General features: G+C 39.1%; 1 protein-coding gene across 16 annotated transcripts in view; it reads right to left on the bottom strand.

Annotated features, from left to right (window-relative positions):
* Nucleotides 1–25240, bottom strand: part of ADGRL2 (adhesion G protein-coupled receptor L2) — a 384884-nt gene that overhangs the window by 116836 nt on the left and 242808 nt on the right. For all 16 annotated transcript variants that reach the window (XM_084211669.1, XM_084211670.1, XM_084211665.1 and 13 more), the window contains one exon: nt 7316–7488. In XM_084211669.1, coding sequence (XP_084067795.1) covers nt 7316–7388 — 73 coding nt within the window. In that variant the 5' untranslated portion in view covers nt 7389–7488. The remainder of the gene's footprint in view (nt 1–7315; nt 7489–25240) is intronic.

The raw sequence follows: 25240 nt of genomic DNA, 5'->3' as shown, positions 1-25240 counted from the left end.
TCAGTGTCAAGTTCCTCTCAGGTTTCCTAAATGAATTACCTAATTCAAATTTAACAAGAAAATCGCTCCAACAGCACCTTGCATTAATTGCACTTTCTGCTGGAAGAGAACAAAACTACCTAACTCCTGAGAGAGACATCAAAACCCCTGACAGGGGAGAACACAAAAGCCAGCCTTCCTTCCATCGTCAAGATCCCTCATAAAACTCGCCGAGTGCTGTATCCAACAACTGAAAGTTATGTGGTCCCCCTGGGTTTCTCACATGTATGGGTTGCTCAGGCAACAGATGAAAAAAAAAAAATCATTTTGCTTCCCAACTAGTCTCCCCCACACATCTTTGATACGCCGAGAAAACATCAGGGATTATTACACTGGGATGAATTGAGAAAACAAAAAGAATTAAACATTCCCAACCACCTGGACTGGTCCAAGCTCAGAAGGAACAAGCAGGGAATCTCCTCTAACACTGGCAACACCCTCTTGTGCACTCACACAGGTTACCCCAATGTCGCTGGGACGTGGATGAATTGTCTCCCTGACTGAAAGAAGGAGCCATAAACAGAACTGGCATTCATACAGCTCCAGTTCTTTATACTTCAAATGAAAGCAAGGAGGCAGAGATTATAGAAACACACAGAGCTTTAGCACACTTGGGTTTTGCAAGCCAACAGAGTAGTTTGAGACTCTTTCTGGAACAGCAGAAATTTCGAACACCTCGCACAAAGGGATTTTTTTCAGCTTCTACTATCAAAAAGAACTGCATATTCAATTTACCATGCTATGTCTGTGGATTTCAGGTATGGCTCATCTACAGAGGCACACATACATGTGTTAAAAATGTAAAAAATTTAGTATTTCTGAAAAAAAAAATATACATATGTAATTGAAAAAAACATCCAGTATTCTTGAGTTTCATTTAAAGTATCAGCCCAAACATAATAAACAAACAAACAAAATCAAAAGGAGCAACTGTAAATATTCTTCTACAAAAACAGCATTGATGAATAAAGATGACACCAGTTAAGCACTGCAAGAGGTCAGACAATTTTTAAGTGTGTCTTTGCCATTGTTAGGAGCTCCTATACTATTAAGTGCCCTTACAATGGGAGCATGGATGGTCAAGCCAAGAATTTCTCTCTGTGGATAGTTTTATCTCCTCTTCCCCACATAACACAAGCTGGAACACTAGCACAAACATGGAAGTGGGCACATATATGAAATATATTTTAGAGACATTAAGTGTCTTTTTCTGTAGTGCCTTCATCCTACATATGCTTCCTGCTATCAGGACATCCATCCATGCAATAGACAACTAGCACAGACTATTACTTGCTGTGCCTTTTACTCACAGAGGTAGACCATAAGCATCTTGCAAATATAAAACCCATTTTGTGCTTGTAGAGCTTGGCAACAAATATTAAATCTAAAATCATTATACTTTATGATAATTTTTATAATCTGATCATGACACTAAATGTAATAAGAAAGCCAGTGCTGAAGCATTCATTGATATCAGATGCTTCAGGCAGTTATACTTACATTTTATGCTATCACCTGAAATATAAAACAATGTGAAAACTATATAAAAAAACCTTGCTACTAAGACAAGCAGCATTCTTCCACTCAACAAAAAACAGAAATGAAAATTAATTAAAGATTTTTAAAATACAACTGAATAAAAAATAAACTATATGTTTTCCTGTATTTAGTAGTAGACTACTAATAAAGCCTATTTGCTTTCTAAAAGACATGTCCAAAATCTGCTACTGTATTCCTGCAAAGGTCCCTTTATCATAATAAACTAATCTAAAACATTCCCAGATTTACATTTAACAAAAGAAAAGCCCCTTAGGCAATGATGTTGGTGCAGGTCAGCTGAAGGTTAAATAAATCCCCTCTCATTGCACCGGTCATCAGCACAGCTCACCTCACCCTCTGACAGCCACCACGGTTACAACAACCAAAGACAGTAAACTCCAGCAGCAGCTTAGAGGGCTCTAAAAATACAGCATCTGCCCTTAGCACAACACACTGCACTTCCATCACTTTACACATTACAGAGCATTTTTCTTCTTCTGAACACAGAGCCCAAGAAAATGCAAAATCTCCCCTCATAAAGGACAATGTTTTTCAGTAACTGAGAAGACAGCATATCAAAATAGTAATATTATTACTCATCTCATAGTAATTCTGCATTTATACTCTTTTCTTTGTAGGACTCCTACACTAACACTTCCTAGCAAGTTTTCATTTAAATGTAAGTACAGTATTTAAAATGGTTCTTCGTCCATTCTTCTACATGGTTCTTCCACATTTTGAAATAGTGATGGCATTGCTTTGGTTTCAAAAATGTAATAGAATCCCACAGACCTCAGTACTCTGGGAATATATAAAAGTTATTCACTGCCAGCATGTTAAAGTATCTTTAGATTTTCTGGCCAGTCTTCAGTCTCTATTTTTTGGAAATCCAGTTGAGAAGTTTTACAGACATTCTCCTTTAAGAAGTTTGGTCTTGCTGTTTAGATAAATTTTCTCTGTAGAAGATATGTTGGCCCTCTATTAGAAAAGAAAAGAGAGATGTCCCAGAGACGTATGCACCAGAAAATCCCACTGAAAAATGCATGATCTTTCAGGACAGAAAGCAGGACCCAGAGCAGCAGTTGCTTCCTTCAGAAAAATTCTGCATAATCTGCATTAACCAATTAAGAAAAAAACCCCAACATTTGCTAAAGAATCCTAAACCATATCAGGTATAGATGATACAAAGAAAGATAGCATTAAGCTTATTAGAGTGATCCTCCAAAGAGTGGGCAATACCAGTCTGGCCTCAGCACACTGGGTGTGCTTATGGATGCTTTGCCACCTCTGTAAACCAAGGGGTTCCTACTAACTGGGGGCCTGACAAAACCCACTGTGATAAATTCCATGGCTAGAAATTACATCAGTGCTCCTCTTTGCTCTGATGTGATTCCACAATGGATTTCACTCCTTGCAGAATCTAAATCCACTAATTAACAGGAGCCAAGTTCTACTCAAGGCCACGGTACAAGTTTTTTGTATTTTTTATCCTGGGCAAAGTCCTACTAATACTACTGTTTATTCAGTACCTGTGCCATGTGCCTTAGACACTCCACATCTGAGTGGCTTCACAGGAAGCTGAAGAGCTGGAGTAATACACTAAAATAGCAAATACCTTTGTAGTGGCCCAAAGTACGTTATCTGTATTTAGCATTTTCTTTAGTAAATGCACTAACATTGAATATGCACTTAGAACTGCTTCCAACTCAGCACTCAGCTCTTTGGCTGGCATAGCTGGAATTTACAGGAATATATCCTTTTCAGTGTAGTGCTCATTAAAACAAACATTCAGAAGCAAAGACAAGCTGGATTTCTTTAAATAACATTAATTCCATTTAGGAAAACAGAATTAAGTAGATAATGAAAGCATGATGCTTCTTCCTTTGGACAAAGCATAGATAACAATTCATAATAAAATGGATTTAAATTGTATTAAACCTTGGTTAAAATAGAATGTTAGCAAAGAAAATTATTTCAGCACTTCGAAGGCACTTGCGCTTTTCAAGCAGAAGAAAAGAATAAAAACAAACAGCATCAAAAGCTAGTCAAAAAGGTAGACTTTGTAAGCAAGATAAAGCTTAAAATACTGAAACCTGCTCTGTCCAAAAACCAATCTTCACCAGAATGTTTAGCTCTGACATCTTTTTTTCATATGCATATTAGTGTATCTGTCTTAACTTGCTTGAAGAGAAACCAATAATACATATAATATGCTTTCTATTCTGCTTTGCTATGGAAACAAGACGTGTGTGATCTCACTCTCTGGCTTTCTGCATTTTCTCAGATAATTTTTAACTTCTTAGATGATTTCACCTAATTAGGAAGGGGGAAAAAAAGGGGGGGAAAAAGAGGTGGTGTCAAAAGTAATTAACTTCCTAGAGTTTGTAGGAAACAGGTAAGTAAAGGTGCCTGGGACTGAGCAGGAATGCCTTCCTGATGGTGTGGGACAGACATGGGGTAGGACAGACATGGGGTGGGACAGACATGGGGTGGCACAGTGCAGAGGGAGCTCTGCTTTGCCCTCAGCCCCCAGGTCAGGACTCCCACAGGCACCTGCCCAAGGCTGAGCCAAGCTGCTCCCCAGGGCAGTCCCTTCAGTCTGCCTTTGCAACAGAACTGTAGTTTGAAAGACATGCCTATATAAAACATGCTGGAAAAAGGGACAGAAAAATAACTTTCATAAATGAGATTAAACTTGAGCTTTTCATTCCTCTTTCCAGCCTCTTGTTTCTTCCTCATTTAGGGCTGCAATGCTCGCTGTTGATGGCAGTAACAACAAACACAACAATATTGACTTCTTGTTGATCAGATGTACCAGCACTGTATAATAACTCAGTGTGGTTTTCCTGTCCAGCTGTTGGCACTCGTTTGTTGCAGGTGCATTTTACCTGGAGGAATGGACTGTTTCAAAAGCAAGCCCATCTGGACTGCATAGCCAGGGGAAAAAAAAAAAAAAAAAAGGCAAAACCAAGACCTTCTTATCTGAGGATATAATTCCTGTTTGGATAGGCAAACTAAAAGAAAATTACAGCCTTTGTATAACTGTGCCTCCTTGCCAATTCCCTGGTGAGGTAAAGTTAAGGCTGTGAGAGTTATAAAGCCTTTTCTTGATTGGAAAATGTTTCATTATATGAATAAATGAATCACTTGTCCACACCCAGGATCATTTCCCCCCCTTCCTCTCCATTAAACTGTACAGAAACATTAAAATGTTACAGCAGGGAATTCAGCCAGGTTTTATCTCTCCCAGTAACTGCAACAACCTTCGTGTACACATCAGATTTCTATAAAAAAAACTACGTTCCAAGCAAGAGAATTAAAGATTTTCTTATTTCTAGCAAAAGTTAGATGCTCTTATTTTAACCTTTGTTCATGTTCATACTTCCAGGCATGAAGTGCTACTAAAGCATGTTATACTTGGCATCTCTTATTACTGAAGCAGAAGGCAATGTAATTTTGTGAGAAAGTGTAATAATGCAGTATTCATTTTTCTTCTGTGGCTGGAAGCCAACTCTATATTAATATTCATTTCCAGTATACAGAGCCACAGTATTTCATTTATTTTAAGAATTTACAATTAATTTGGTATGATTCTGTTATCTGCTCCCAATTTCCTTCCCTGTTTCTTTTAGCTGAAAAAGCAGCTCTTGTATAGACTTTAAAAAAGTAAATTCACAACTGAAGCATCAAAAGATTGCTACTGGCTACTAAAAGCAAGAAAAACAGGGACAGAACAAAATGAACTTGAAGTATTACAGATGACAATGAAAATTAACTTTCTGCAAATGGTAAAAATTCAATCTGCAGAAGTTCTCAGTTGACTTTTTCCTTTCCAAACTCAGCAGATAAAACATGTTTTACAGCCTGCTGTTTGCAACCGTAACCAAACCACAGAAAGTTGTTCGTCTGCTTTTCCTTTCTGCTTTCAGATGTTTTCAACCATCACACAGCATTAAACTGCAAGCACCTGAATGCTTGTAAAATGCATTAAGTAGAGAGATCTGAAACAATTGCAATAATGATAATTTTAAAGAAACCTTCGTGTTTTAAAACTTCAGAAAAAACCCCATAAATAGATGTCTCAACTTCCTACACCTTAGGTTTCACCTAGTGCAACCACTTTTGCAATGTAAGTGCATTTATAATTAGCACCAGCTATTACCAAACCACCTAGTCATAAAGTTTATAACTCCAATCTCCTAATCCACATTTACCTTTCTTACCTATGAAGGAGGCTGGAAAGCATTTTCTCTTCCAGCTGTTTGCATTACTGTCCTGTACAAGAAAGATTCCAGCCAAGTCCCCGGGCAGACAGCGCGAGGGCAGCGAGAACAGCAGCTCCCAGACCAGGAGCCCCACCAGGCATGAAACCATCTCAGATCTGTTCACTTCTCTACTACATCCTGGCAGCGTTGAAGAAGGAGGGGAGGGATGGAAAACTGGCTGTGGAAGCTATTTCAGTGAAATGAGACTTGCCCAAGCTCAGAAAGGGGCAGGAGGGCTCCGAGGAGGCGCTCCCCGAGATGTGTGCGCTCACACGCGCAGATGAACAGCCCCTCTCGGCAAAGCCCGGCTGCCAGCACGGCCCCAGCTGGGCAAGGCTGGAAAGAAAGCTTAGGAAACGATGCAGTCAGCGTGGAAGGCTGCAGAAAATATTTGAATTTTTATTTATGTAATAGCTCCTTTTTACTTATATAAATTTAGGAAGAAAGAGAGAGGGAAGCAGGGTAGTTTTCCAGAAGTATTTCTGAAAATCTGGCCTTAAAATTCAGGGAATTTTGATAGAGTAACGTGCATATCTGCCTTCAAAACTGGTGAGATCGTGGCAAAGACGGAGAAAGGAACTCTGCATATTATACATCAATTACTGAATAATGTGAGATGGCATGGAGATGCTATTTTATTACTAAACCAATCTTTTCCCCTGCAATCTAGTCAATCAAAATGCTCACACCCAAAACCAGCCTCAAGTTCTATACGAATATTTGCAATTAAAAATTCATAAGTCATGTTTTCCTTTTCATTCATTTGTGTTCCTCTGCTTACTAAAAGGGCCACAAGAACAGCTGTGGAGACAGACTAACTGGATGAAGTGTAGTTTATGAAAAAAAACAGATGAAGAATAGATATTGCAACTTCTTTAAAAAAAAATCTTTTTTCCTTCCTCATCTCTTTAATTTAACAGCTATTTTAAACACATTTGATAGCAGTGAAGCATTTTTCCTTTTTCCAAAAAGAGCAAAAATATTTTCAAGTAGATGCTATTTCTGTATGAACTTTGAGTTTTATTTCCTGAAATTTAACTTGCATAGCACTAATCTTAATGAAGTGTTTGCCATTTCGTTTTCAGTGAGCAAAATTAGAAAAGTAAAATGGGCATTTCATTCAGTTGTTTTATATCACATTTAACATATCCATACATTTCTTGTGCAGTGAGAATAGAAAAGGAAGGATAAACAGGAAGAATCCAAAAGTAAGGCACCTACCAATCAAGGCTATTAATACTTCACCTGCCTGAACATTGCATTTCAATTTCAACATATGACACTATCAAACCTAAAAAATCTATTTTCTTCTTTCCTTCATTAAAAAGGGACAATTTGAGTTTTATTAATTAAAGCTAGAATATATTACATTTAGTTTGTCATCCTCAAACTTCAAGTTACCTAACAGAAATGAATTGTACAGTCCATTTAACCCATCTGAAAACCCAAGTAAAAAATAAACTAAAGCTTACCTTCAGTACACTGCAGGAAGCTGATAATGAGCAGGAACCAAAAACTTTGCATTCTGCAGCCAGAAGACACCATTATTGATCCCTGTAAGAATTTTCTTTGTATTCCTTAATGAATCCAGTTATAAAAGCCCAGCATCATCGAAACCAGCGGTCTGCATTATTCATCTTCATACCTGGAGTAGCAGAGGATTTGGAAGAAAAGGGGAAAAAAAAATCTATCAGTACCTGAACACCAATAATTTGGAATACCAAATTTTATTTCACATGAAGATGGAAATATTTAGTGAAAACTGAGAGCATGCCTGCACTGTAGCTGGGAATTTGGCAGGGTTCTGGGATGTAATCTCTCAAGGTCAATCACCACTAAGCACAATGCCAAATAATGATACGTGGTAAAGTTGAAAGTGTGAGTGTTACTGATGTATTTGCACTAAGACACATGAAAAAAAAAAAAACAACAGGAGAACATTTGCACCAAATATAAGAAACTGGACCTGTAGATGAGTTGGCTAAGCTTTTCTGACTCCACAAATCTGACACAACCTGCATTTCTCTACCTCAAAGAAAAATTAAATCTAGGGCACTATATAGTACATATTATAATATTATATATAGGGATTGTATATTATATATATACATTTATTGGAGATTTGAAACATGGAGTGGCTGAGAACAACACAGCAACTCCCCTCAGCAGGAAGGCTGAGCAGGTCTGCTCCCTGCCATGGTTCTGGCGTTCCCTTCATGCTACACAAAGATTGCTCTCCTTGGATGAGAGAGGCAGTAACAGCTGCTTTGCTGACAAAATACGCCATTTGGTGAGGCAGCCTCTTCATATCACTGCACAGTTAGCTGTATTTCTACACAATAAACATCTTCAGAGAAAAGGGAATAAACAATGGATGAGACCTTCTTCTGTCCTTAGCCTCAGACAAGATTTGTCTCCTACTGAGAAATCCGAACTGAACTGCTCCTGTAAACGACGTACCAAAGGAAGAATTCTTCAAGCTATCATTTGCATTTGAAAAATATAATTACAGTGATAGAGTGCAGTAGCTGTGGTAGAAGATTTGACAGCAGAGTGCTCCCTTTTGCTAATGACTCTATTCTCTCACCAGCCAGCTGAGTAACTACACACATCCTCTTCCATATCTCACTGTGTGAAGCTGGGTCATGCTTCAGCCCTGACTATTAGAGTTTGGGAAGCTAAAGAAAAATTAACATCCATAGAAGAACAGATTATTTTGAAGTAGAAAGCTGGCTCTACATATTTCAGACATGTGAAACAACTCTGGAGAACACTGAGCACTGCAGCAACTCTGGATGCAAAGGGCTGAGCCTGGTGTCACATTGGCTTGGTCTTTCTAGGACGAACGAACAGGACTGTGAGGACATATTGCTGAGATATCTGAAATTAATGTTACTTTAAAACCATGTAACAATGACTGTGTAAAAATTTAAGTGGCAGGATCCAAGGGCCACTTATGATTCTTACGAGTACTAGAGCATATTAACAGCTTTAAAAATACATTTACCCTTTTGGCAAGGAGAAGCGGAAAGGATGAAGAGCACAAAATACCAGATAAAGAAATTCTATGAAATGTTGATAATTTTTAGAAGTAGAAATGTTACTCATAATCAATTATAAGGCTTGTTCCCTGACCACACAAACAGCAACAAAACTGACACTCATTTTTCTCCCACAAGGAGAGAAAGATGGGAATTAACAGAAAACATTATGGAACAATTTCTCTGGCTCTCAATTATGGCAGTGTATCTGTGGAAATTATTAAATAGCCAAGCAGGTTTCTTTACTTGGCTCCTCTTTAAGAGAACTGGAGGCATCCCTCTCACGATACAAGTGTGCTCGTGATTCCTCACACAGGGAAACGAAATAAAACTGACATCTTAGACCATATGATTTTTATGTTTATGGATACAAAAAAAATGAACCCTTTTTCCAATTTTCAACAACAGACAGGTGCTCTTCAGTCACAGGCTCTTTTTTCCCCCCACATATTTCAACACAAAGCAGGTGACGGCAAACGGAGCGCAGGACGGGCAGCGCGCGGCTCTCCCTGGCACCTGCCCTGAGGTACAAGGTGTGACCTAAATTTAGGTGGTGACACAGGAGGACCCCGAAGTGGTTATGAGGACACAGTCACATTCCAGCTCTAGATCTTTTACACCGGGCTGAGACTCTTTTGTAACTAAAAGAAAATAAATCTAAAAGTCCACAAAGGATGCACTGCATTCAGCAGAAATTAAAATTGCAAAGGAGCTCCTGCTGAGTTAAGAAGAAAAAATTGCCACCATGATCTCCAAAAAAAAAAGCCCTGGAGATAGTTCAGCTAGAATCTTGGGAAGAGTTTGGATTAATTTTTCACCTGTAGTACCCAAAGGAAAAATCATAAAACTATTCCACACACACTACAGACTAATCAGCGTAATTTCAGTAAGCAATCAGAATAATCCAGAACAGATGATGAATAATAATGGCTAAAAGTGAAATTAAATCAGCCTTCTGATTGCTCCCAGACTGTCCAGAAGATTTGGACTTCCTGAGACTCAACTTTTATCATTATTTCTATAACATATCACTACACTCTCAGGTTTTGAAATATCTTTCTTCAGCTTCAACTGGATAGTGACATCCCTGTGCTTTATCATCCTCAGTCATCACTTCCTTGTGGGCCTTTTTAAACTGGAGTGGGAAGGAAAGAGTTATGTCAAAAATAAAACCAATAATCAAAGCATCACTTGTGGTAAGACCCAGCATCTCCCTAGGAAATAGCTGCAAAATGTATGCCAAACACTTTGTTGTCTTTTTTTTTTTCAAGTGAGTAGAGTTCTTGACCTTCTAAACACTTTTATAAGGACCTACAGTTTCTGAAAATATATTGGTGCCTTCGAAATACCAAAACCAACACAAACTGTTCAAATAAGAAGAAATTGCAAGCACTTTAAAGAACAATATTAAGTGTTTTGTGCAATATATTGTTCTCTTTAGATTGCTGTAGCCTACAGACATAGAATTTAACTCAGTGTGCTGCTGCAAAAAGAATTCAAAACAAACTAACCAGCCCCTACCAGATTATCAGTAACACATGTTTATCTAAAAACCTAAGAAAAAAATGAAACTGTGTTTGAAAACTGATGCAACTGGATTTGGGTTTGCTTCTTTTCTTTTGAATAAGTTAACATGCTCACAGCAAACAAATTTTAATGGAGCCTCTGTATTTGAGAATGTCTGTGTGGCTCTAAGTAAAAGAACGTGCAGTTCCAACCATTCATCAGCATAACAAAAGCTAAACCTGAGAAAGGCATCCAGACATGAGCTGGAGCCAGAGAGCACTCGGACTAAAGACACTGCTGTCAGCCACATCCTTCTGACCATCCATCTATCAGTGACACAGAGACTGTCGGTGGCATCTCACAACAACAACAAATCCCAAACTAAACCAGTAGAAGCAGGAAAAGATGTATTGAGTTACTTCTTTGTAAACAGAAAAAGGAGACCACAGCGAGCGGCTGTCCTGCGCAAATAAGTTATTTCCCCTCAGACCTTAACAAACATTTTCTCTGCATCGCTGACTGCTTCAGCCTGTGGGTGGAGCAAAGAGAATCTCCCTAGAGCAAAATCTTGCTTGAATTTCAGAGTGCAATAAAAGCTGCCCAGAAAATTTCAGTTGTAACTTAAATCCCTACTTCTGGGCCATACTGCAAACTCCCACAGGAAAAAAAAAAAAACAACCCCCTGCTGTAAGTAGAGTGGTTCACCTTGTTAAGATTCTTCTCATATGCGCTGTCAAAGAAGGCTAGATCAGGAATAGAAATGTTAATGTTCAAACCTGTAACACTGCAAAGGCACTGGCCATCTCTTCATAGCGTATTCACAAGCTGTGCTCCAAGTCCCCAATATCTCGGTGCCCCCGCCTCGCTTCCTTGTTCTTCTGCGCTTCTGAAACTCCTCTCAGACGGAACACGACCACAGCAGAATACATGCCACTGCTGGCCACCCCGCTCCCCGCAACATTGCTCAAGAGCACCCCAGAGATAAGAGAGAGCTGCTCCAAGCATGCTCCTTGAAATACTTTTATCTTGGAAGAGAAAGACCTCTAAAGGACTGCTGCGTCCCAACTCTACTCTGTTTAACCTTCCCAAGGTTTTATTTTCAAAAGCCAAAAAAGGGTCTTTTAAGAGCTTCCAGACAACTGACACAGCATGCTCAAAAGCTGCCTTTTCCCTCCTGCTCTATGCAGCTTTTCAGGCAATTAAGACAAAGGAGAACACAGAGATCTTTCCAGCTAAGCAAGGATGTTTTTCTTTAGCTAAAAGTCATTCAGACTAATGCTGATGTATTTTAGAGTATAGCGCTTAATTTTCCAAATCATTTTAGAAACACCGCAGAGCACTTGCAACCTCAGTGAAGCTTTAACATCCCTATTACAGAACTCAAATTTGTACTAGCTTTACAGATGATGAGGCACAGGGAGGTAAGGAACATCAGGCATAGCTGCACAGCTCGTACATGCCAAGGAACTAGCAGGACCAGGCAGTCCTTCTTATAAATCCTGTGTGACCTACCTTGCCACACAAGCAGCACCCCCACTGCCTTCCATAACCCAGTTTATGAAACGGAGTAATTCTGTAATATATATGAGCCATTCTGCAGAGGAAAGGAGGGGGCAGAGAAGGCAAGGGTGAATAGATATATATTCATACAGTATAATAGACTACTTAGTCTCCTGAGAAATCATGTGTCCGCGTGCTTTCCCATCATGAGGCTTTCCCAATTTAAAAAAACCAAAAAGTTAAACTTACTATAATCTGTAACACAAGAATTTAATTAGTGAAGTGTGATTAGTAAAACTGTCTAAGCCGCATTAGTAAAATCCTCAAATGAGACTAATACTGTTTATGATCCAAGAGCTACCATTTTCTACATATCTGCAATGAGATCCAGCTCTAGTTTTCAACATCGAACATGTCTTCAGATGCATTCAACATGAGCTATTCCTAAGTTTTCAATATGCTAATTCAAAAATTGATTTACATTAATAATGCCACATTAGTGCTACAGTACCAGATTGTAGAAAATCTGGTTATGAGTTTTAGCTATGAGACCTTACAAAAAAACCCTCTGACAACAATCAAGACTGTTGATCTAGTAAGCCTTCTTCTACTGACTATGATAAACAACCAGTGCCTGATCTGCTCCAATGAAACCAGCTGCATATTGCAAGGTGAAAGGAAAGGCTACTCTGATCCATCGAAAATGGCTAAAAAATACTTCCTTTTCATTAAAGCAATTTAATGTTCAAAAGGTGGCAGGGAGCCTTATCTACACTTCTGTATTCAACAGTCCCTATTAATTGTCACCTTGAACATTGGATTTCTAACCCAAAACATTTCTTCCCAAGTTACATGGAAAGAATACAGTATGAGGGAAGGGAATAATACAGTAAGAACAAGGCTTGACCGAGGTCATCCAATCTTGCTACAAAAAAATTACTTCAATGTATTCAGTGCATTGTGCTCTGAAGTTACGTGCTAATGCCTGATGAATGCCTGAAACAGTGAGCAATAAATGTGTACCCTAAAATTGACAAAGACCCCAGAAACACCCATCCCAAGTTCCCATCTCTTCAGTGTAATGGAACATTCAAAATATCCAATCTACCTATGCAAGACATGACACCAAACAGTGCACTGACACTATTTTACCACCTGAACATCTCAATTTAGTCCATCAGTCCTCATCACCTCAGTGGTCTACCACAATCATTCACAGAGAAAATAAATAGGATTTGAGAGGAAAAGACAAAGATTTTCCTTTCTCATCAGCCCTCTAATTCAGCTTGGCCTCACTCTTGTGTTTTACAGACACATTACACAGCGGTCCATTCCCAACAAGCCAGCTTTGCCCCTTGTTAACACAGGATAAAGCCTGGACACTCAAGGGAGTTTTCATTCAATAAGCCAGCAAAGTAAACCTTTGCTAGTGCTAATAAGAATGGCTTTTTTTGGCTCCAGGCACTCTTCTTTTGCCAAGTCTGAATTTCTCTTTTTGCCTTTGATAAATGCTCAGAATCAAGGGGGGTAGGGGCGGACGGGGCGTGTCACTCAATCCCCATTGCAAATTCCCCGTATTTCACCTGAATCACCTCACACTGCTAGGTGAGACCACCTCGACACGAGCAGTGCAGGTAAAACCTTTCTACCACTTCTGCCCTCTGTGTCACTACAGTTTCCTGGGGACTCAGAGATAATTCCCCACCATCCAAAGAAGGGGGGAGGGAAAGGGATGCTCTAAGTCAATTACAACCGTTATCGCCTGTAATATCTCAGTGTCATGCTGAGCATGTTAAATATGCTGATCACTGTGGACACCAGAGGCACAGTCTGAGGCTGTTTGCCATTCTCTTCATTAAACTGCAAAACAAATAGCTCTCATTTTCAAACCTATGTAGGACAGATTTTATGAACATCAAAAATAAACAAGAAAATAATGAGTATCTTTACAAACTGAGAACCATATGACAAACCTAAAGAAGCAATTGTAACAGCTGAAGAAAATTCAAAGGCTTTTCAAACTTCTCAGAGAAGAGAAATCCTCAAAATGATCTATTTATATTAAAGATCTCATTTCTTTCCCTTGGAAAAAAAACCCACTAGACTAACATCAACCAAAGACATAGCAGTCTTGTAAGACAGGAAACTGTTTGTTGACAGCCTTGACAAGGCTTTGCAGAGGCCCGTATTTCTCAAAGCTGTTATGCCACTTAGCTGGTTTTTTTTTTCCCTTCCACTGTTTTTCACAGCCGAGAACTTGTTTGAAGTGGAAGTAGACTGAAAAACAAAACAAACAGAACTAAGTCCTGGGACTGTGGTCAGACATGTTGGTACCTGTGAAGCGACACGGTGTTTCTCTCACTGACTGCACGGATTTCAACACACCTGATCTGCTTGATGGCCACCAGGCCCTGGGCTTAGGCAGGGAGATGAGCTCTGATCCTGACGATGGAATCCACCTCTGGAGCCCCCAAGACATGAATTGTGTGGACCTTTTGGAGGAGGTCCAGAGGAGGCCACAAAGATGATCGGAGGGCTGGAGCACCTTTCCCATGCAGACAGGCTGAGAGAGCTGGGGCTGTTCAGCTTGGAGAAGAGAAGGTTTTGGGCAGACCTTAGAGCAGCCTTCTAGTACCTACAGGGACACATGAGAGCTGGAAAGGGACTTTTTACAAGGGCCTGCAGTGATAAGACAAGGGGGAATGGCTTTAAACTGCAAGAGGGTAAATCTAGAGTAGATGTTTGGAAGTTCTCCTCACTGTGAGAGTGAGCGGTGAGGCGCTGGAACAGGGTCACAGATGCCACATCCATGGAAGTGTGTTAAGACCAGGTTGGATGGGGCTTTGGGCAACCTGGTCTGGCAGCGTGTCTCCCCAGCCAGGGAAGGGGGGTTAAATTAGATGATAATTTAAGGTCCCTTCCAACCCAAACTGTACAATGATTCTGTCTTTCACTGAAGTAAGACAGCTCCGCAGACCAGCACAGAGCCAGCAATACACCCACACGTTACTCACTTCCAAAATAAAATCAAGTTACAGGCAAGAGCAGACAAGAACACATTTTTATCATGCATGTACAGCACTTTTATCCATGCTATAACTGGGTTAATGGGGGCTGTATGGCCCCAATACACTGGACCTCCTGGGGTACAGCTGTGCTGCAGCCTCAGCATTTGATATTCAAGCACAAACCTCAGTTTGGTAGCATCAATTCCCTGGAAACTACTGCACTGAAAACTTCTTTTCTGGGCACGTGCCAAGGAATATTATCAAAAAGATTCATGAAGCTGCTAGTTTAACATTCATTTTAAAGCATCCATTTTCTATCAGTTGTACTTATAATCATATTAAGTGGTCTGTATTCAATAGAAATTATATTGTTCTAGTTTCAGGAACAAGCTTGAGTGTGCAGCAAAATCACTTTTGATTATTTAAAAAAATTCTATCAAAACCCTTTGTTTTGGTATCAGACAGATACCAACTCTTTATAAGCAACTGAAAAATATTTACCATTTTAAAGTCAGAAGCAGTGGGCCTATAGATATAGTCACTTTGCACTGAGTGTAGTTTGGGCAGCTCTTTGCTTGGAGAGGAACATTAACATCTGTGAGACCATGGCCTAATCATTGTGCAGTGAAATATGAATCAAAATCAATGGTGGCACCTAAGATGCAATCTCTGCTGTGTTTGGCTCACTGCACTGAATCTGTGACTCATAAATCATTGTTACTAGCCATTCAGTGAAATCAATATTCAGATTCCCTCTTGGTCTATACATATGACCACTAAATGAAATAACAACGACCAAAATCTGTCATATATTAGCTTATCGATATTACCAAAAGGGTTTTCTTGGGAGCAATGAGATAATCTAGGATGAAATACATCAGATGAACATGCAAATAAATGTGAAAAATCTGTGACTATATATAGAGAGCAGGAGAAAGGAAATTTTAAATATTTTTTCTTCCATCATATGCTCAAGTATTAGAGTTTATCATAGCATCACGACAATGCATTTTATTAAAGACCATTTCAATAATGCATGCTTTTAACCATATTTTAAAGCATGCTGTACCTAAGCTTTCTTCTTCTTCTTCCAAATAACCCCTCCTTACTTTATTCCCAGCTTTGCTTCTTTCCTCTGATGTGCTATTAATATTACCATGATCAGAAAGTATGTTTTCCTTCCAGCAACCTGATAGTCAGGACATTTAGAAGACCACATTATAGTTCCACTAAAAATCACCACCACCACCAAACAAACTTCCAGGAGTAATTCCATAAACCTGGATTTTCCAAACCATTTACAAACCATTTAGCTATTAAAAGGTAATGGCTTATGTCCTGCATGGAAACCTGAGAAGTGCTGTTTGCTACCATCCCCTACCTGGCCATGAGCCACAGCAAAATTTTTAATTTTGACAACAGAAGAAGGGAAGAAGTCTTTAACTGCTTTCTAAGCAGGCAAGAGATTCTCCAGGCAAGTATGACTTACAGGTAGAAACTCCACTGAATTTATGTAAGCCTTTGGAGGACTCCTGTGTGGACTTCCTAAGCACAAAAAAAAGCAGGCAGTGCCAGAAGACACATCTTACATGTTCACCCTTTTTACATACCAGTAGCACTTAGAGGGCTGAAAACTAAAACCATGAACAGACTCCTTGGTTTTCTCCCCTTGTAACTGGCTTTTCTCAGACACACTCAAGACAAGAGCTCAGGGGTGAGAAGCCCTGTGTGACAGCACTGCACACACCACTCTCTCCCTTGTGCCTACACACAAACATACTGCTGAAATACACACCTACTGCTTGCACATCATCGAGGATGTGAGAAATGTGTGCAAGAAATCTGCCAAATAAATCTACAGGATCTATTCAGAAAGGGCCTGATTCTGCAATGAAACAAAGGATTCAAGGCTCTTACTGGATGATGGGCTCAGCAAGGACATACAAGTTGCCAAGGTGTACAATAGTGCAAGAGTGCTGTAGTTAAGAGTATTTTCTTGTACAATTTAATAAGCAATGAACATTCAGGTGACTATTCTTAACTATGCAAGACAGCTGAATAAGTACCAGTCATTCATCAGAGCTGCAACATTCTTTCAGTTGGGGAAAACTTGGCTTACTTATTCAAACTATAATAGAAAAATAGAAATTATTTCAGTTATTTTTTATTCCTTTCATAGAAAGTCTAAGTCAGGAAACTATAATGATTACATTTGGAGAAGTTACAAGCAAGAACTCTAAATTACAATTCAGCAGGAAGGCTCCTTCTACTTGCACGTACCACTGTTTAAACCATTTCTCTCTAGCAGCCTATATAACATTTTCTCTTCTGCAGAGAAATTTCTGAAGAGAAAAAAACTCCCCATGTATTGTGGAAACGGTGAAGGTCTCTTGCACGCATGGTGAAAAGGGAAGTGTGAAGTGATATCTTTTAAATATTAAACAAAATGGAATATGAGTTATCTCCAGCACTGCCATGCCAGCCACTGTGAGCACTTGAGGACAAAGTATCCTGAAATTGCTTTCATGCAAAGAATTTTTAAAAAGAATGAACACTTTTTAAAGTATTCAAGAGAAAGAACTCTTTCCGTTGAAATGACTGAAAACATTATATTTCCTGTACATTTTAATTTTTTTTAATCATCCATACAGCACAGATGAAATTTAAGATACATTTTTAACACATTTTTTAGCAGCAATGTGACCTCTGATATTCTGTGGTTTCATCAAGAAGACCAAACCACACATTTACAATTTCTTTTAAATAATATAGCTCTTGATGGCTCAATGTGACAATGACACTGTTACTTTGGAAAATATCCTATTTTTCTCTAATTAGGTTACATCATGATTTTAGATGATAATTTAATTAGCCTTTCATGATTATAAATACTTATTGGCTTTTAATTTTTATTCTTTTTCTAGAAATTAAAGAAAATTGTTTTTTTTATTAAAACCCCGCTCTTCAGACATTCTGCTGCAGTTCATGAACTGCATGTGCAACTAAAGAAAAAAAATTAGTCTACATTTGTCTATCAACAGTATTTATAAGTAAGAGAGTGGAAAGATTACAAAATTTTAATAAGAACATCATATTATAGTAGCAATAATCTAGGTGTTTTACTGGGAAGTGAAGTGGATTACCGTAAATGAAATTTTTAAATGTCCTTTCCATTTTACAGATAACACAAAATGACTCTTTTCATGTCTCCAGCGATAAGGATACATGTGCCACACATTTAAATAGTGCCTTCACCCTATCCAACCCTGCTCATGAATTAATAATTCAGTGACATTAATACAAGAAGATAAATGATAAAGAGGTTATAGCAAAAGGGCCAGTGGTACACATATACTTCTTTTAAAACAGCTAATACCTCTCTGCCAATTACAGTTAGAACTTTTTTACAGTTTTCAATGGCATTTTTACAATCTAAATAGCAGCTTATGCACACACAATTTCACACAACTCAAGCTTAATAAATCTCCTGCTGCTACCAAACAATCATTCTGGGGGATTAAAGTGCAACATCTGCTAACATTAATAAGCATTTTACACGGCAATATGTATAAAAGCAGTTGCTATCAGTCTTCTGAAAAAGCTTCCAGACTGGTTTGGCATAAATTGCACCTTTACCGTTGAACTGCTACCTTCAGCTTACGGCAGCAATAAAGTAGCTGCAATGCTGGAAAACCCAAGGAAATTATATACGGACTGCTATTATCCTTTGTAGTGCAACAATTTCCAAAATACTTGAAAATAAACAAAAAAATGTATACATGCAAAGAACTTCAGGTAAGAACCTGGTAAAGTCACATAATTTCACTACCTAGAAGAAACCAAAGCTGCTAATCTGTTTGCAAGAGAAAATTTCTCTCCTAATAGCAGTTATAACTTTCTAATCCACCTTGGGCTTTTTAAATTTTTATTTGTATTTCTACCAAAGCAGCATCTACTGTGAAAGAATGCCTGCCTTTCCAAGGAATAAAATAAATATCGGGGGGTTTATTTAATTAGGAATTCCAGCATACATTTTTAGGTAGAATTTGGCAAATGAGCATGCTTTGGAGTCGAGAGACGTGTAACATCAGCTTGAGCCAAGAACACAGTTGGCAAAAGCCGCACAAACTTTTACTTGCAGCCCTGCCAAGGCAACTCAAGCCCTGCAGTTCAGCTGTGGACAGCTGAATGCCAGAGCCTGCCAATCACCCTTCTCTGGAGTGAAGGAAATGAACAAAGTCATATTCTAGCATTTTAAAAAAGCAGAGAGGTAAAGTATTTCAGGCTCTCGCTGCAAAAGCCCTACTATCCTGGTATTTTTTAGAAACTGAAAAGAGTCAATAGTCAACACTGCAATAATAGATATGATAACACTTTGAATACCTTTTTAGAGTGCCCCAAGATAATTTTGTAGTGTAGACACGTGGGCCAGTATCTGCAAGCTTATTTCTTTGCTTCATGAAAGAATAAGTTTGTATAAAAAATATTCATTTATAGAAATGAACAGCAAACCAGATCAAATACATATGTAGAAATTATTTAATGCACTAGGTTTAATTATCACTTCATGTCCCCTGATTAACATCAAGATTTGCTTGAACGGGATTGTTTTAACATTATTTTTAAGTCAAAACATTGCTTTAAAAATTACTATTATCATATTCTTCTGACATCGCCCACATTCTTATTTGACACATTTTAAGAGAGATGAAGAAAATCAAAGCAATAAGATAATAAAAGATTCCAGCAATGCCAGTGCTTGACAACTAACACTCGGGGCCTTTTGATGATATCAGGCTTTAAAAGTACCCAGAACTAGGGCTGAAGCCAGGCTGAGCTGAGAGAAAAGCAGTTATTAAAGGCCACTAGGTAAAAAGCTCAAAACAAAAGGGAAGTACATTTAGTATCTACTTTTCCTCAAACTGATGGTTTCTTAAGCTGAAGTCTGCACCTGAAATCCCCATCCATATTTCAAAGATGGGAATCACTGTTGCCAGAGGAAGCACATGAGGATAAAGAACCAGGTGCCTCAGTGCCACGAACAGTCTTTCTTAAATACAGCTTGAATTTTAGATTGCCATTTTAAAATATGGTTTTATGAAGTTACTGTGTGCTACCTTTCAGAACACAGCTTCATATTAAAGCGATAATTTCTCTTTTTTTTAATTTATTTTAGAATAAAATTATATTGGCACACGATTTTCTTTTCAGGCTATTCCTGCACCCGCACTCTAAATTTCACATCAGACATATCCCCGCCATGTGCCAGCCTTACATGTTCTGGAAGATTTACTGCTGCTGTGATAGTCTCATGGCTATTTCAAATCCAGGTCACAACTTTCCACAGTACTTAGATTAACATTTGCAATTTAATCTATTTTAACACAAGAATTCAACAGCACTGAGACAAAAATGAGGTGACTTTTTTGCTCAAAGATGACTGAATATTAAATATGAAATTTAACAGGTTGTAATCATAACAGTTGTAAACACTGTAATATATATGTCTGCCTTAATTTAGTAAGATGGAATTCTCACACAACACTTATCAAACTGAGCACAAAAAAATTGTTCTGGCATTTCACTAAATTAAAATCTTCAGTCCCCACAGCCAGAATGCACAAATTTAGATTTTATTAATACCTTAAATCAAACTCACTTTTATGAAAGGCAATTTACAAGTCATCGTCTCTTCCAACAGCCAAGAACAGAACAGGGTCTTAAGCATATTTTTACAGACACTTTGATGGCAGTCTAACCTTTTGCTCTGATTGCTACTTTTAACAAAAATAGCATTTTCTTTGAAATCCAGAAAACTCTTGTTTTCATGAATACAGCTTTAAGCCTTCAGTGACAGAGTGGCTGACAGCTCAACAGATAGAAAGCAAATTTAAGAGAAGGTGTCCCTGTTAAGAAATGCATGCCATTTTACCAGCTTCTTGTTCAGCAGTCTCAAAAACTCCAAATTTAACCTAGATCACCATATTTCACACCTTGCCCAAAGATATCGTGCCAAACCTTCACACTCACAAAACTATGCCATTTATACACACGTTCAACAAGCCATCCTGATTTAACTTGTGCTCTATGTACACTGCAATATTTTAAAATCCTAACACTAAATAACAGCAGTCAGCATTACAGGCACTTCACAATTCTATTTGCAATAGATTGCAAATCAGATGCACAATGAAATCATCATCATCATCATCAGGCAGACTCCCTCGTGCTGCCAGCTACTCACCAGAAATCAGTGAGAGTCACACCATGGGGCCAGGGAAAAAAGAGGAAAGGAAAGGGGAAAAAAAAAAAGAAAAAAGGGAAGGGAAAAAAATAAAAAAGCAAGTGAGCAGGCAGAGCGGGAAGACGGCATTCCCCCAGGTAGTTTCGAGTGCAGAGGAAGCGGGAAAGCCCTTGGGTAGGGCGTAGGGAAAGGCAGCAGAGGGAAGGGAAGGGAAGGGAAGGGAAGGGAAGGGAAGGGAAGGGAAGGGAAGGGAAGGGAAGGGAAGGGAAGGGAAGGGAAGGGAAGGGAAGGGAAGGGAAGGGAAGGGAAGGGAAGGGAAGGGAAGGGAAGGGAAGGGAAGGGAAGGGAAGGGAAGGGAAGGGAAGGGAAGGGAAGGGAAGGGAAGGGAAGGGAAGGGAAGGGAAGGGAAGGGAAGGGAAGGGAAGGGAAGGGAAGGGAAGGGAAGGCTGGAGCACTGGGAGCGGACGAGGGCTGACAGTGGGAACAGCCACCAGGGATCAGAAAACACACACGGCACCGCACACAGACGGGGAAGACCCGCTGGCGTGAGACAGCTGAGCGCAATGCGGTTTCCTTCAAGCAGACTGCCAACATTTAGGATCGGCTGCCCATGACCCAAGGTGCAGAACTTCCTCCTCTCCAGGACACAGCTGCAAGCTACACGGACTGCAACTATCTGCTTTTGCATCCACGTGAAAAGCCCACCAATCTACATCAGAGTCCAGGAAACTCTCTGGACAATTGAGTTAAAGCAGTAATGACCACGGACACTCGATGCTACGAGGGGCCAGCACGCACAGTGTGCAATGGGATCTATGTCTGCATCTCTTACCTGCACACAAATATTTTGAAACACTTGCCATGCTGCAAGTAATCATTTTCCATAAATGGCTGATGATTTCACACTGCCATTACAATATTCTGTAAGTGGCTAATGATTTCACAGTGGCATAATAATAATAATATTAATTTTTAAAAAGCTGACCACAATTTCAACACATCCATTGCCCATTCTGGGAATTTTGTTTGTTTGTTTGTTTAAAATCAAATCCAGGAGAGGTTGTGACACTAAGTGTACAGCTTACTTATGGGTCACTATTGGGCTGAACTAAGATTTTATTTCTAGAAGAAAAAAAGTAAGACAGGAGGATGAATGACACAGATGAGAATGGAAAGGAAAAAACCAAGTCAACCTAAAGGTCCATCTTCTCAGATATGTAAGAAGCGATGGACAGAGGCATGACAGAACACTTCACCTGACACTGCTTGGTTATCAACATTCTCTCCAGAAGTTATTCAGTTTTATTTTAATACCTCTTCAGTCAAAAGGTGATTTGACATTTTTGACCTAAAAATAGCAGTTTTATAAGTTTTTAAAAATAAAAATATCTAGTCCAAGACTACCATGGTATAACAAGAAGAGCTTGCAGCAAGCACAGTGGAAGTTTTCAACAGCTAAAGATTTCACCCTAATCATTTCTCGTCTCCAAAGTAAAAAACAAATTCACTGTGACAGTATTACGTTACAACAGCAATTTTTAGCTTTTCCACGGTGTTGTTATTTACTAACTAGAACATGTAACTGTACAGCCCAGCTGGCTGAGAGCAGAATGAAGGGAAACAGGCTCTTCCTAGCTAGCAGCGACCTTCATCCATGACTCTAGACACACATTTCTTCTCCTGATCTCACAAATTTTATCACAAGATAAACTGGACACTTTTTATTTTTAAATAAGTAGTCTTTCAACAAAGACCCAGACTTATGTGTACTCAAATATATAAACATTCATGAGCAGATATTTACTTAGGATTGGTAAAACTTTGTTGTTATTTAATTCACTTTCGAAAATATTTGTAAAACACACGGTGTCTAAGAACAGGTTAAGATAGCTAAAATTAAAAATACATTCATCTAACTATTTTCAAATATTTAAATATGCTGCATTTCTGTCTAGGAAAGTATTTATCTTGCAATGGCCACTAACAGTTTTAACTTCCATACTGTTAGTACCGATTACTTCAACATCCACAGAGCACCAATTTCTGAAAACCTGAACTTACACAGAAGTTTTCCACTTCCCATTTTTAGCCCCACTCAATAAGCCATAATTATGATTTTTTTGTGTGTGTTATAATTCTATTACAGGTACTGAAGTACAACTCATTAAACAGGGGTTGAACAGACTGTGGTGTGGGAGGAAAAGTACCACTGCTCTTCCACTAAGGACCAAAACATCAATAATTCAAGTTGATTGGGAAACACTATTCAAGCAGACAATTAATTTTTAAGAATGTGGTAGAGATAGTAACAAACACTGCAAAATAATTTTAGATTTCACAAGACTCATCAACAAAGCTTGCAAATATGAAGCTTTTGAAATAATAAAAATCTTCATCTCTTCTTACTCCAGCTTAAAGGAAAATGGACTCTAGGAAACATTCTGGAATCCCCCCACAAAACTAAGAGCATCACCTGTGACCCCAGCTGCTGCACAGGGAGGACACCCCCAGAAATTCACTAGAACTGAAGAGCTCCTGAGAACCCGACTTAAGGAAAGAAAAAAGAAAACATCACTTTACCAATTAAAAATGCAAAATACACCTATCCACTGAGGTGCTCCATTTCCAGCACGGGCTCCAGACGGGCACTGCCCGACACGCTCCCGCAAGCTTCCCCGGGCGCCCGCACCGCCAGCCTGGCCCGAGCCTCCCCCAGCCCCAGCACACGTGTGCCCTTTCCAGGAAGGGAGATAAGGCAATCTGTGTTTCCTACCCAGCACAGGATGAACCTTTCTGCTCGTAAAAGCTCTTACTGTTTCCATAGTGAATGTCATTTACATGATGGGATTATAAAGGTTCCCACATGAAAATGCATCTCTGGCATGACTACATTCTTTCAAGTTACTTTTCCTCCCACTTGCTATAGTTCCTAGGTGAAAGGAAAATATTGACAAAAACAGGACATGAGGGGGACAAAAGATAACCACAGACTGAAAAACATGAAACTGTCAAGCCATTTACAATTCTTTTTTTTTTGAACTTTAACTCCTCACGGCAACTGGGCAGCCTGAGATCAACTACACAGGGTAAAACACTTTAATTTATAGCCTAAGGCTTCTTCCACGTTTAAGAGGAAGAAGCATGTAAAGAAATACAATATCTTTCTCAGCCCGTCTGTTCTTTGAAATGTCTTCATTAAAATGGAGATTTTGACTTTTTGACTGTGAATAACAGAAAAAGGACAAACCTGGTTTCCAAGGATCTTCATCTGCAGACAGCACACACAAAGCTCCCCCTTCACTCTCACAGATCGCACTCATGTCTCACAGACAGGTTTTCAGGGGGAAGGGCAGATGGGACCACCTCCAGCTCATGATGATTAGCTAAATTAATCCTAATTACACCTTCATTTTATCATGAAGCAACCGAGAGAATAAAGCTGAGAATGTGGACCTGCAGGACAGAAGGAGTCATACTCACCTAGACCCAAGTGGCAGCCGTGGCAGAAACCAGCACTGCACCCAGGATGTCACAGCCATGCCACCAGAGAGCTACAAGTCACAACCCTACAGTAATAAAACCTACTGTTCCTTTTTCTTTTTTTTGAGGAGGGTGGGAAGGGGTGGAAATCTCTTGCATACATTGACATCCAGTTTCACCAACACTGCAGTAAAAACACAACTTGTTCAATGGTCATGTGAGCTTGAGTGAATGTTACAGGGCAACACCAGGGGCTACTCCTTTAGAACACCTGTGAGCCCCAAAAAATCTCCACTGAGCACACCCACCCAGCTAGTATAACAGCAGCTAATACTTCATATGTGCACAAGGTCTGAGCAGTTTTCTTTTAGGTAACTTAAATAATGGCTGTAATTAAGCAGTTAAGGGTATATTAATCCTATCTCTCAGCTTTGCAGAGGTTGTGAACGCAGTTGTGCGAACTGCTTAACCACAGCACTGAAATAGCAGCAAATTTTCTCACTGCCCCACGTACTTTTCGTAAACCTTTACCAATCAGTTTAAATAATCTGTTAATGCTGCAGCTTTATTTGGTGCATTGGTTATTATGTATCTATTTAAAATGCAAAAAAAAAGACT

Source organism: Fringilla coelebs (genome assembly GCF_963513975.1).
Source record: "Fringilla coelebs genome assembly, chromosome: 9".
NCBI lineage: Eukaryota > Metazoa > Chordata > Aves > Passeriformes > Fringillidae > Fringilla > Fringilla coelebs.
Note: the sequence above shows the minus strand (reverse complement) of the source record. Positions and strands in the feature narration are given on the sequence as shown.